The sequence below is a fragment of the Crinia signifera genome, chromosome 1, assembly GCF_055691185.1.
Source record: "Crinia signifera chromosome 1, ASM5569118v1, whole genome shotgun sequence".
Lineage (NCBI taxonomy): Eukaryota > Metazoa > Chordata > Amphibia > Anura > Myobatrachidae > Crinia > Crinia signifera.
Genome location: NC_139217.1, coordinates 326722659 through 326735713, shown reverse-complemented (window position 1 = coordinate 326735713; position 13055 = coordinate 326722659). Strand labels below are relative to the sequence as shown.

At 42.6% G+C, this 13055-nt stretch overlaps 2 protein-coding genes across 4 annotated transcripts in view; one reads left to right on the top strand and one right to left on the bottom strand.

Annotated features, from left to right (window-relative positions):
* The window catches only part of CDH24 (cadherin 24), a 71841-nt gene extending 64214 nt beyond the window's left edge, over nucleotides 1-7627 (top strand). For all 3 annotated transcript variants that reach the window (XM_083189107.1, XM_083189116.1, XM_083189126.1), the window contains 5 exons: nucleotides 1366-1502; nucleotides 2003-2124; nucleotides 5398-5506; nucleotides 5639-5887; nucleotides 6750-7627. In XM_083189107.1, coding sequence (XP_083045233.1) covers nucleotides 1366-1502; nucleotides 2003-2124; nucleotides 5398-5506; nucleotides 5639-5887; nucleotides 6750-7255 — 1123 coding nt within the window. In that variant the 3' untranslated portion in view covers nucleotides 7256-7627. The remainder of the gene's footprint in view (nucleotides 1-1365; nucleotides 1503-2002; nucleotides 2125-5397; nucleotides 5507-5638; nucleotides 5888-6749) is intronic.
* Nucleotides 7628-11827: 4200 nt separating this feature from the next.
* Nucleotides 11828-12670, bottom strand: LOC146078355 (proteasome subunit beta type-11-like). Its single transcript, XM_083186101.1, has one exon. The coding sequence runs from the start codon at nucleotides 12668-12670 to the stop codon at nucleotides 11828-11830; it is 843 nt and encodes a 280-aa protein (XP_083042227.1).
* Between the last annotated feature and the right edge of the window lie 385 nt (nucleotides 12671-13055).

The window sequence follows — 13055 nt, the reverse complement described above, 5'->3', positions numbered from 1 at the left end:
GAGGTAAGCTTAGATGTGCATGGGCATTCGTAAGGAAGTGGGTGGTCAGCTGACACCCGATGATGTCAGCTGCCTGCCCCTGGCACCATGTCACTGGGAATGCCCATGAGATGCTGGAGCGTTCCTATGGGTGCGACTATCCCCCACCACCCGCCCACAATGTTGTGTGCTTGCACAAGGCAAACGGTCTGTTTACCGTGGCCGCACACACCCAGTGTATGCACATGCACAGACAGCCACATCCCTGGTGAGGTCCGGCATTTGCGATGTAAAAGCGGTATAAGTGGCGAGCATAAACATTTGAAAGATGCTGTTCAAACCGGTCAAGTCAGGACAGGGATAATCACCTTCCTGCATCCAACTCCTCACTCTCTACAGCCCTTCTCCACCCCCATCCAGGGCCTCCACTCCCATGCACCCAGCTCCAACCCCTTCAGTGTGTGTGTGTGTATGTGTGTGCGCGCGTGTATTGATAGATAGATAGATAGATAGATAGATAGATAGATATCTTTCCCTGTCATTGGGTAGGTAGTGTGGTGGCAAAGTACAGCTTCCCCTTAGGGAACAGGCATTCACCAATTTAGGGGCACCAGAATAAAATGATAACCTGCACGCCCTCAACCCAAAATTGTTGTGGCAGACCTGCTTGCTATTAATATCCCAAGTATACCTGGAGGAAAGTCAATCTGTTTGAAATCAGCAGTTAAAGAATATCGGATCTGACGTGTTCCCTGGGATTTCGAAACTCTGAGTACAAATCAGAGAAAGCCTTCAAAACGTTTCCTATAATTTGTTGAGCCTAACGTTGCCATATCTGTTCAAGATCTGAAACCTCTTTAAGGGTTGTCAGATCTTGTGATTGCAAGCCAGAAGCATGAAAATAGTGTGAGGATTCTGATGGTAGAGTGTTACATTTATGCAACATCTTATTTCTATAAACAAGTTGAAAAGTCTGTCATCCATCAGGGGAAGTGACTGCCAGTCCGCCATTGTCTCTGAGCCTTTGAAATGTGCTTTAAATAAAGCTGTATTGACATCAAGACTATGTATAATGGGTAAAGAGGTAATTCCCTAACGTGCTGTATACAGCTATGCCATTTTTTTGTGACAAACGTCACATTTACATCTGAGCCTTCCTTTGTTATGGTTATGATTTGAGGCTGCCTGTCAGCAGTGTTTAATTGATTTTACTGGACCATGAGAGAATGCATTTACTTAGTGCATGTCTTTTTCCCTTCCGTGCGGGCTTAATTTTTAAGTGAACAGAATCAACCATTAACCTCGATTACATTTAAAATAAAAAGTTACATTGAATGTAATTGTGTTTTAATAGAGCTCTTTTTTCAATACATTTCTTCCCATTAGTTACTCTATTGAGCCAATCTCTGACCCTGAAGCTTTCTTCTCGATACACCCAGAGGATGGGACTCTCAGAACAAGCATTTCCTTGGACCGGGAGAGCAAGAAAGAGCACAGTATTACGGTAGCAGCAAGTGAGACCGGTGAGATGGATCATCATTGTGTGATAGGGAACTCACATAGTCTATGGGAAGGAACTATAGTGTGGGAGTAAAATGAAATTGCGGCAACACATAAAGTCTAGTCACTGACTGAGCAAGCTAATGCATGAATGGATGCACATTAGAAGGATCTGTTTATTAAGAACACAATGGGATGGAACCATTGGCCAACCATATTTTAAACCAATCTATTAAGAAATGCTGGTAAGATTTTAATCAGATGGGCTGGATGTTTTACAAAGAGCCCTAAAACCATTTTCCTACCAAATAGCACAATGGTTGGCCATCTTTTTGGGACATTCTGAGAGTCTTGTATTTTATTGCTGAAACTGACTAATTTATTTATTTGTGTTGTTTGTTTTGTATTGTATATTTCTGTATCACATGGTGTTTTTATATTTTCGTGTTGTGCGTTTTGTTTTGTCTTGGTGTTGTGTTTTTTTTTCTTTTTGTTGTGTCTCTGTGTTGTGTTTTTGTTTCAGACAGCTCCTCCCGGGTGTCACAAGTTGAAGTTGTGATCCAGGTGTTAGATGTGAATGACAATCCTCCAACACTAGCTGAGGCATACAAACCACATGTTTGTGACAACGCACAACCTGGACAGGTGTGTTTACTTATGAAAACATTAAGGAAATCTGTCCAAAATATTTACAATGTATCAAAATAAATTTGAATAACTGTCACATGAGCATATTGGTTGGACTAGCCTTTAATTCGATGGTCACTTTTTATTACTAATTGCCTATTCCAGGGGTTCCCAATCTTTTTTGAATCACGGAACCCTAGAGTATCAGAATTTTCCACGGCACCCCTAGGCCCAAAACAGATATATAAAATGGAGTAGATTGTGTTTATATGTGCTTCTTAGGTTCAGTTATGTGGTAAAGGGCAGGATTTGGTTCTGATTGTACATATTTTATGATTGACAGCCACCAGCACTGGTTTTGTCCATAAATAATTGATCATAAATAATTGGAATTGGTCCTGGACCACCAACCCGGGCACCCCTGCAAGTGTCCCGAGGCACCCCAGGGAGCCATGGCACACAGTTTGGGAACCACTAGCCTATTCTCTTTCAAGACTTCCTAAACTTAGGGCCCGATTCATTAATGACTGGTCCCCCGCGCTGGGGCCCAATGGTGCGGCTCTGCACATGTGCAGGGCCACTGTACGAACGCCTTTGGTGACTATCACAGTCGCTGAGGCGTTCGTATGGGGAGGGGAGAGGGTGGTCAGGATGCACCTGGAGGGGATCTCCCATCGTTTTATGGCATCCCCATGAAAATGCTGGGCATTCCTCTGGGTACACAGGTAGGCCGATGCCTGCCGGGGGCGGTCAACTTATGTCACAGGACGTCAGCGCCCGCCCCCTATTTGGCGGACACCGAAGGAAATAAAGTCAGTTCAGACTGACTTTTATTTCCAAAGGGGAGAGAAATCATTTGATGATCGATGACCATCGAATAATTTGTCCCCCCTTGGCCGCATGCGAGGGGATGTGTTCGTGTACATCCCCTCGCATGTTACCGAGGGGATGCAGTGAGGGGGCGGGCGATCCTCTGGACCACAGGCGCCGTTGAGTCACCCCCTAGAATAGTCTAAATGGAAAACCAGATGACTTTAATAAGTAATTCTAACTATATATCTTCTTTTATTTTTCTTTGTGTATGAAATGGTTTAATCAAGTTAAAAGGATCACCTTGATATTCCCCTGCCATTGTGAGACTCTCCCAGTTGGATAAACCGAACACAGAATTCTGATAAACATTTATAAATAATAATTTTATATACTTGCAAAACGTTAAAAATGGCACAACCCAAATATATACGCTTGTGCTTGCAGTCTGTCTATACAGATGGAGCCCCTGCCATCCTTGGCCGGGGCTCGCTGACCCTCCCCGCTGGCGAGCTCCGGCGGACAGGGGCTACACTGAACTGGGACGCATGTGCGTCTCACACGCACGCGTGTCCCAGTCTCTCGGTGGGGACGCTGCATGTCCCTGCCCGTCTCCGCTTCAGGGAGACGGGCAGGGTTAGGAGGGTGCTCGGGACGGCGAGGGGTACCTGTAACGACGGGCGGCGACGGCGGGGGGAGGCGCCGGGGACCGGAGGCAGGATCCCTTGCCAGGGGGCGCGCGAGCGTCTCATGCACGCGCGCCCCTTGGCGAGGCTGCCGTGATGGGACAAGCCCCATCTGTATACAGGAATGATCACTGAATTTTCTGCAGTTATGTACACAAATAAATGTAAAATATAGTTTACATTACATTACCATACAAACTACAAGAGGGGAAGGTTTAGGGCAGTGGTTCCCAACCTGTGTGCCGGACCCTTGTGCAGTGGTACCCCAGGTTGGCAGTCCAGTACCAATGCAAATTCTTTATAGAAATTGCAAAAGGCAAAACCAGTGCTGGTAGCTGTTACACGTCAACTATGTGGATGAACAGAAGCATCCCTCCACACATAATTAAGTGTATTGTTCTCTTAATCCTTAAATTCCATTGTATTGTACCGGATGCTGTATTGTATTTGACAACCCCATCATTATAAAGCATGGAAAAGGCCCTAAAATCTACAGGCAACAAGCCTACGAGTGTAAATGGCAGGTAACTAGATGTGCTAAACACTTTAGATTAAATTGTTAATAAAAGGTTCTGAGCATCACTGATGAATGTAGGATTCTGGAATAAAAATATGTGTAGAATATACCGTGTGAGCTGTGTATATATAAATATATATTACACAGATTTTACCTGTAAGCTATATTTCCATCACTGATTCGACAGATGCCTCACAGATAAGTTCACATGTGAAGATCTCCATAGGCAGTTCAGTGGCAGGAATCACACAGCCTCTGGGCGGCCACATCAAGCCAACAGCCTACCATGGCTCTGATTCAGGTTGGCCTGCTGTGCTGCTCCCAGCGAGTGTCAGCCTAAGCACATGCCCAGTGGGAAATCCATCATTGACTAATACTCTTACTGAAGTGTCACTTTTCTAAACTATGGTAATCAAGGTTTTGTTTTGGTAGATATGGCAAACTAATCATCTGTATTATCCACAAACAGTGCATGGAGTGAGCTTGTGTCTTATTTATTATAACCAAATACATCATTGTTTCCAATACTAGACTTCTACAGAGAAGATTAAATAAATCAAAAGTTAACACAAAATAACGAAAGAACAGTTAGTGTTGAGTTAGTTATTCATTGTCCCTATTACACAGAAGAATAACTTCCCTGTACCGCAATACTTCCTTTGCCTCCTGTTCTGTTTTGTTGCAGAAACATGCAGCATCTGGTGGATCAGGCTGTCCATACAAATGATTAGTTACTTACCTTTAGTGAGTTATAGTACACGAATGGACAACAATTAGTCTGGAAATAAGTCTAAAATTGAGGCTACTACATTCCCAAGGTCTATTGGGAACAGTTATAGATGCAGTCATGAAAAAATTGAGAAAATGTTTTAAAAACAAGTTTGACAGACATATGAAAGGCACTGGCCATTATTAAACCTACTTTTTTTTTATTCTTTATATAGCATTTATCCAAGATGTATGTATGTTTGTCTTAAATGTTTTTGTCTGTGTTCTTCTAAATTCAATATAACAACAGTTCTCAACAAGAAACACTCACTCACTATGGGGTAGATGTATGATGCAGTGATAAGGGAGGAGAAGCAAGCCAGAGGAGAAGTGGCCCATGGCAACCAATAAGCACTGAAGTAACATCTAGAATTTGCATAATATAAACTTATACAGAGCAGCTGATTGGTTGCCATGGGCCACTTCGCCTCTGGCTCGCTTCTCCTCCCTTATCACTGCTTCATATATCTACCCCTATATCTGAGTTATGTTCTATCTCTGTTTCTGAAGATCATACAGACAGTCAGAGTGAAAGATGCAGACATTGAGAACGGTCTTTTCTATATTCAAAGTCCGGGTATGGCCTCAGATGGAAACTTCACACTTCAAGACAACAAAGGTGTGGTAACAACTAACTAGCAATCATATCTCTTAAAGATCTGTCTTTTCTCCTTTTTATTTCCTTCTTTACACTATCTATCTCTCTGTTCCAAAGAATCATTTTTTTTTTTGTCTTATGTCTCCATATTAGATGGAAGCGCATCCCTTCTGGTGAAGCACAGCAGCTTCTGGAGGTCTCAGAGGGACATCTTCTTAGTGCCTATAGAGATTAAGGACAGTGGAGATCCCCCTCTTAGCAGCACGGACACCCTGACGGTCTCTTTGTGTCACTGTGAGGCAGGTGGGGCAGTCCTGACCTGTCATATGACGTCAGGGTCAGCTGCCGGACTCAGCACCCCTGCATTGCTGGCCATATTGGCCTGTGCATTTAGCCTTCTGGGTAATTATCCAAGTCTTTACTTTCTTCCCAACAGTAATATACTGGTAGTGACGCCTGCCTATTGTTATTAGGTGTATTTACTTATGTAATTATACCTCCAATATCTTCTTATGAACTGTAACGGCTTCTATGAGAACATGCATATGTATCAGTTTCAAATGTTTCCATTCCTTATAGAATTTAGGGCATAATTCAGACCAGCATACATTCACTGCCTAGCGAGCAGGTAAACGCTGCCCCACCGAACGCAAGCCACCTCCCACCCGAGTGAAGCCCCGCAGTACCATGCCAGTGGATACGTACGCTTACACCCCCACTCGCATGCGGTTGCATTCAATGGTCACTCACCATCAAATGATTTTTCCTCCTTTCACGGATAAAAGTCTATCCTTTATCCGTGGCCGCAATGGGGGTGGGCCCTGATGTCATGTGATGTCAGCCTCCCGTCCCAAATAGGCATGGACACACCTATAAAACGATGGACGGTCCCCTGCGCCCACCCCCCAGCCTGCCTACCATTGAGCGAATAAGCGGGTATTAAACTAGCAAACCCCCATAATCGGCTGGGGTAGCGAATTGGGACCTGACCAATCAGGTCTGAGTTGCGCCCTTAGTCACTCCATGCTTTACTGAGAACAGAGGTTTGCATTATGTGCTAGTTTGTATTGTATTGCTTATACAGTGACTTTTGCTAATGTATTGCTAATTTTGTGTTTTCTTCATCTTGATTTCCCATTATTTCATTCCACTCTATCTTTACTTTTGTTTCTCTTGCTATTCTTTTTATTTCAACCTTTATTTGTTTATATGTCTCTTGTGTGCTCACTCAATTTCTTGTCCCACTCATTACCCTCCCCATCAGCCCTGGTGTCCCTGTTTTATTTGCAGCGTAGACATAAACCAACACCTTTATCACTGTGTGAAGATGAGGATATCAGAGAGAATATCATTACTTATGATGATGAAGGTGGGGGAGAACAAGACACTCAGGCGTTTGACATGTCAGCCTTGCAGCCCCCACAAACAGGACTTACTGGAGGATTCTTTCATCCACCGAGAATGGATGTTCTTCCCCGTGTACCTCATCAACATGTCCAACGCTCACCTCAACCCGCTCCTGTGGACGTGCAACGATTTCTGGCACTTCGACTAAGAGAGGCAGAAGGAGACCCTGTGGCACCGCCCTATGATTCCATCCAGGTGTATGGATTTGAGGGTGGGGGCTCCTCAGCTGGATCACTCAGCTCTTTGACCAGCAGCTCTGGAGGTTTTGGAGAAGAAGAACCTGTTGGGGAAGATATATGGGATTGGGGTCCCCATTTCAGGACACTTGCAGAGATCTATGGAGCGAAAAGATCGGAAGATTAAACCGGTCTCCGTTGAAGATACGCTAAGTGATTGTTAACATTTTTCTTGTGAGTGACCTGCAGAATGCTCATTGTTTCCTTCCCGACAACAGAGAGATTATTTCCCTGGTTTTCCAGAAAAGAACAGTATACTTGCAGAAAGAGAAAGGACAAACAATGATTAATCCATTCCCTTTCGGAAACCATTATGGTTTTAGTATGAAATTCCTGCTGGAATTTTGAAAAGTCTCTAGGGGTATTGTGAGGTTTACAAAATTGCATTCAGCTCTTCCAGTCTTCCCACCGCTTGCTGCGGGTGTCTCAGACACAGTCAGATGTGTGCCATTTGTGGAAAGCAAACATTTTATTTTCAAAATAAAAAATTATAAAATAAGTAGTTTTGTGTATGTTAATATGATTATCTCTAGAGCCCAATATATTGAATACTAAACAATAACGGGCTGTTACTTTTTATTTTTTTATTTTTAAGTTTCTGGAACTCTCCTGTGGTCTAGTGATGTCTCTCGCTCCCACTGAATGAATAGGCTTCATTTTACATGGATCGAGAACACAGAATGATTTCCCCCACTGTGTGTAGGTACTGGTAGAAGGTTTTACTTCACTGAGTTTACACAGTGGAACTGCTTCTGAAAAATCTATTTTATTCAACAGCGTATTCACTGAGGCATTACTGATTTCATTATCAAACCTTGTTTGTGCTCCCCCATGTATTGTCACTTTAGTCACAGCCAAAGAAATCAAATAAATATGTTTCCTATCCTCATCCTTCAGTAAATCTAACCTTTTCTAGATGCAGCCATAGGTTTTCCTAGGGTGTTTTTAAGGGCAGAGATGAGAGGCAAGTTGGCAGTGAACATGGGACCGAATGTGGTATAACAATGGGGCAGATTTTTTAAGCCTAGTAAAGTGATGAAGTGGCTGGTGAATAAAACAGCCAATCAGCTCCTAACTTACAGGCTGGGTTAAAAATGGCAGTTAGGAACTGTTTGGCACTTTATCACTTCAACAGCCTTAAAAATCTGCCCCTAAGCTCCTTATTGTGCACACACAGCCACTTTGCAGAAATACATCTAGTATTTTATGTAGAATATCTTTGGTAGGATGCTTAACATGTACCACATATCTCATAGAGAATATACTATATATCTTCATTAGCTGAATAATCCTGTCTTTCTTTCTGTTCTTTCTCTCACCACTCTCTCTCTCTATCTCTCTATCACTTCTCTCTTCACTTTATCTCCCTCTCTTTCTTCTCTCCCCTCTGTCTTCACTGAGCTTTCTTCTTCTTTTCATTTTATTTCTCTCTCTCTCTCTCTCTCTCTCTCTCTCTCTCTCTCTCTCTCTCTCTCTCCTCTTCTTGATTCTACCTCTCTAATCTTTCCCATCTATTTTCTCTCTCATGGGTCTATCTACTAGGATAGTGATAAAGTATCAACCAATCGGCTTCTAATTGTAATTTTTCAAACTCTGGGGCAGATGTATTAAGCAGCCCATAACGACTGCAAATTAATGGGTCCCGCTTCTCCTGCATAACGAGGCTTATGGGCGAATGTGTTAACCCCCTGCCGATAAGGAGATCCGTTATGCCCAGCGTTAACAGCTCTCATTATCGGCGCCCCAGGCAGCCCTTTCTTCTCTACCCCCAGCCAGCTCTCTAGGCATGCGCGAGATCTCACTTTTATTGCAAGATCTCCAGCGCAGCCCGGAGCCAGCATAAGGGCTAGCATTGTCCCTGCAGTGGGGATAGGACAACACTAGCCCTGGACTGGCGAAGCTAATTACTGGGGGAATTGCAGGGGACAGCCCTGCCGAGCTTTACTCAAATGATATCCAGTTGTATGGCTAAATGTAGGCAAGTATGCAGTTAGGAGCTGATTGGCTGGTAGTTTATCTCTGTCCATTTTAATCACTCTCCAAAACTTAAGGCCTTCATACACAGGTCCAATATGGTCCGATTTCATCCGATTCCGTAGGATCAGGTCAGATCGGAGGTGTGTGACTTCAGGGGCCAAATGTACTAGAGTGTGAGAATCAGAAATTGAGAGATTTTGGGAGTGTTCTCATATTTTTTTAAAGCAGCAATCATTCGCACTGAAAAATCAGGTGGATTATTCCATGTAAATGATTGCTGCTTTAAAAAATATGGGAAACTCTCCCAAAATCTCTCATGTTCTGATTCTCACAATCTATTACATATGAACCAAGGTTCGAACTGATATGCGTTCACACGTGCATCAGATCGGATCCTGTAGATCATATATGCATCACGTATCTATCCGAATCGGATCATTAGGAACACATCGCAAATGCTTTTTAGAACTCCCCCAGCAGCTCTCCGGGAGTTCTTTTACATGTGATCAATCTCATGCGATTAATCGCATGTAAAAAAAATCGTATGTGAGCCCTCCTGGGGAGGTGCCAGGGGTGTTGAAGGGAAATCTGGTCCGACTTGTCCGAGGGACCTTTCAGTAAATCTCCCGTTCACTCTGTTCTCCTGGTTCTATCTCTCTCTAACATTCCATCTCTATTACCACTCTCCTTGCTTTACTCTCTTACCTCTCTGTCTCTGTCTACCCTCATGACTAGTGATGTGCTGTGCAGAGAATAATACCAACAATTTTGTCTTCATTTCTCATTCTTGTCTCTGTAGAAGCAGTAATTGGCTGCAATACCTGTAAATCAGAGAATTACACTGTTGACAATTGCTAGTGGCTAGGACCTCTATTGTCACTCAGATACACATGGGTGGGTGGCATACTGAATAGCTTCTAGGTTTGTTTGTTTGTTTCTTTTTTTTCTCATTTTTGTTCAGGGCATTCTAATTATAAGACTGGTTATAAACCGCAATTCTTTCCTCTTTTGTTGTTGTTGAGTTTCTAGCATAACAGCTTTTTTCCCCCATTTCTGATCAAAGCATTAATTTGTTTTCTTGTGTTCTTAAAATGAGTTGAATGATAAAGAGGATACAGTCTGCCCTGCGCTGTGGGGTGAAACTATAAGAATAATGGGTTTATGCAAACATTATAATATTTGCAAAAGCAATATATGTATATAATTAAATCTATCGGTCATAACACAGAAGTTCTGCACAAATATTGGAGCAACTAAGTGAGACAAAAATATTTGTTTTTGTGCCTGCAATCTCCAGAGACAGTGTTATGTTTTGAAGATGTGTCTTTCTTAAATGTGCTTGGTATTATACTCACACCACATTACTATACACCATTACTATATAGCTGCTGCTGCTGCTACCAATCAATATCAGATACAGCTACACACCTCTGATGCCTGAATCACTGTATTGTAATTTATATGTTTAGCTTTACTGACTTTACCATTAGAAAAGCATTTTTATACAAATCAGCACCTATTTTTATCTAAATATTAGTTACCAACAAAATATAGTAATGTCAGTGCCAGCAGCTATGTGTGTGTGCCCAAACAGAGAAATACATGAATTGCTCTGTAGGGCGCCATCTACTGTCCACTGACGTACAAAACACTTGAATTACCCCTGAGAGGTATGGAGCAGCATGACCCTTTTATTGTGTAGGATTTCAAACCATGCAAGTGTACAAATATCACTTTTATACTCTATAATTATAATACTCTATAATTACATTGTAGAACACATATAGTTTATATATTTTTCTGCAATGATAATGCAAACAGCAGGGCACTTGTGTGCAGTAGCACGCTTGTAAGTGTTAAAGTACCCTATCTATATCATGTCCTATATTATGATATATATATATATATATATAACTGCAATACAATTAGATATTTACAAATATAGGTTCAAACATTCAGCATGGAACGATAAATAGAGAATTCACAAAACGATTGATTATCAAACAACTGCACATGCGTGAGGGGAATTGATGACAGAAAATGCGGAAATGAAATCTCCTCACAGTTTGACTGACAGGAGAGTCTCTGACATCAGCGATGACCACTTACTACCTGTCACTACCTGTCACAGATTAGTGGAAGCCTCAGTCCTATCCACATTTGCACAGAAGGCAAAAACACTTCGATGTTTAGGGAATTGGGTATGGATAGCAATGTTTTATAACACGTAGGGGGAAATTTACTAAGATCTATTTCACATGGGATGTTGGTTTGGGCAAATCCGAATCTACTTCTCATTTATTTAGCACCTTCTAGAAGATAATAGATAGTTTCTGATTGGTTGCCCATAGCAACATCCCATGTGAAAAACAACTCCCATCTTAGTAAATTTCCTCCATAGACACACACAAAGTCCCCTTAATTTGTTCTGCAAAACCAACAAATAAAAGTACAGTTTGTATCTATGTTAGTAAATAAGCTTCAAATTGTCCTATACTCACACACTCGCGAGCTGGCGGAAAATACAGTGCCCTAAAACATGTGTCAAATCAATGCCCAATATTTGTACAACTTGTTGGTGCTGACAGTGGGCTATTTATATTCAGTATGCTGAGCGCTGAGAGACAGCGAAGCACATTCAAGTAAATCAAAAAGCATTTTGTTTATTTGCTTCAGCATGTTTCTCATTGGCACAATTACAGTGTGTTACTGGCACTCCTGCTCAGGGACTGGAATGGGGCAGCTGTTGATCTCTGCTTCTCTTACGCATCACTCCATTTTCTTCTGCTACCATCTGCTCATAAAGTTGTACCAGATCTTCCCTGGTATCTCTCTCACATCCTCCCTCTCTTACCCAGTATACATCAACTGATCCCCCAGAGTAGGCATCTCTTCTGCCTGCATGGCACACTGCTCTCCTGGCCAGTTGACGGGCTTCCTCTTCCTCCATCCCAGGCTTGTATCCCTCATCTATGATGCTGTATGCATATGGGGAGCCTGATCCTACTGAGAGTATGTCTGAGCTGAGACGGGTTCCATCATTATATACATAACAGATGCACGGCCCATTCCTATCCCAGCCACACAGAGTGAAGGCAGCACAAACATCAGTTCCATGGAACGGCGTCATCAGAACACTCAACATTCTGGCTGCTCCTCGAACACTGGGCATGCACCCATTTCGTACCTTGTACAGTCGGCACTCTCTGGCCAAAGCTCGTCCAAAGAACTGACAGTCAGCTGAACTCCCGGAGGTGGTGGCAAGAAGATGACTGTGAATTAGGAAAGCTTTACGGCTATCAGGGCTGGCAACAAGATGTCCTGCAGAGGAACGTGTGTCAGTTGCAACAGCAACACCCCCTGCATAGAGAAAGGCCAGTGTGGTAGTGCCATGGGCTGGTGGTGGGGGACCAGAGTTGCAATGGCGAGTCGAGGAAAAATCTTCAGGTTTCTGGAGGACACGAGGGGAACTTATTAACTTGAAAGATGAAAACAAATGTCTATTATGTGGATGGGACTGCCTTGAAGAACTGACTCCCCAGCCACAGATACTCTGCAGTGCCATTTTATGTATACAATCCTGATGATGATGGTACTTTTATATTGTTTCAGGGGAGTATAGCATTACTATCATGTATCTTTGGCTGTGCTTGAAGACACATGATACGTATAGTAAACACAGTTGTAAAAAGTTGACCAAATCTTAGGAAGATGGCCCAACTTTTCCTGACATACGATACCTGGTCATGAGATGTCAGCTTTTCCTGACATACGATACCTGGTGATAAGATGTCAGCTTTTCCTGACATACAATACCTGTGATAAGTTGTTTACAGGAGCTTGTTGCAGAAGAAGAGAAGATGATAAATGAGGAGAAGCAGCTTCATGATGCTGTCACTTAAACACCCTAGAAACATTCTTTGTTTCATACTTATACCATGTAGTTATAT

Excerpts from the sequence above, each read along its gene's own strand:
- LOC146078355 (XM_083186101.1), bottom strand. The coding sequence starts at position 12,670 with ATGGCACTGCAGAGTATCTGTGGCTGGGGAGTCAGTTCTTCAAGGCAG.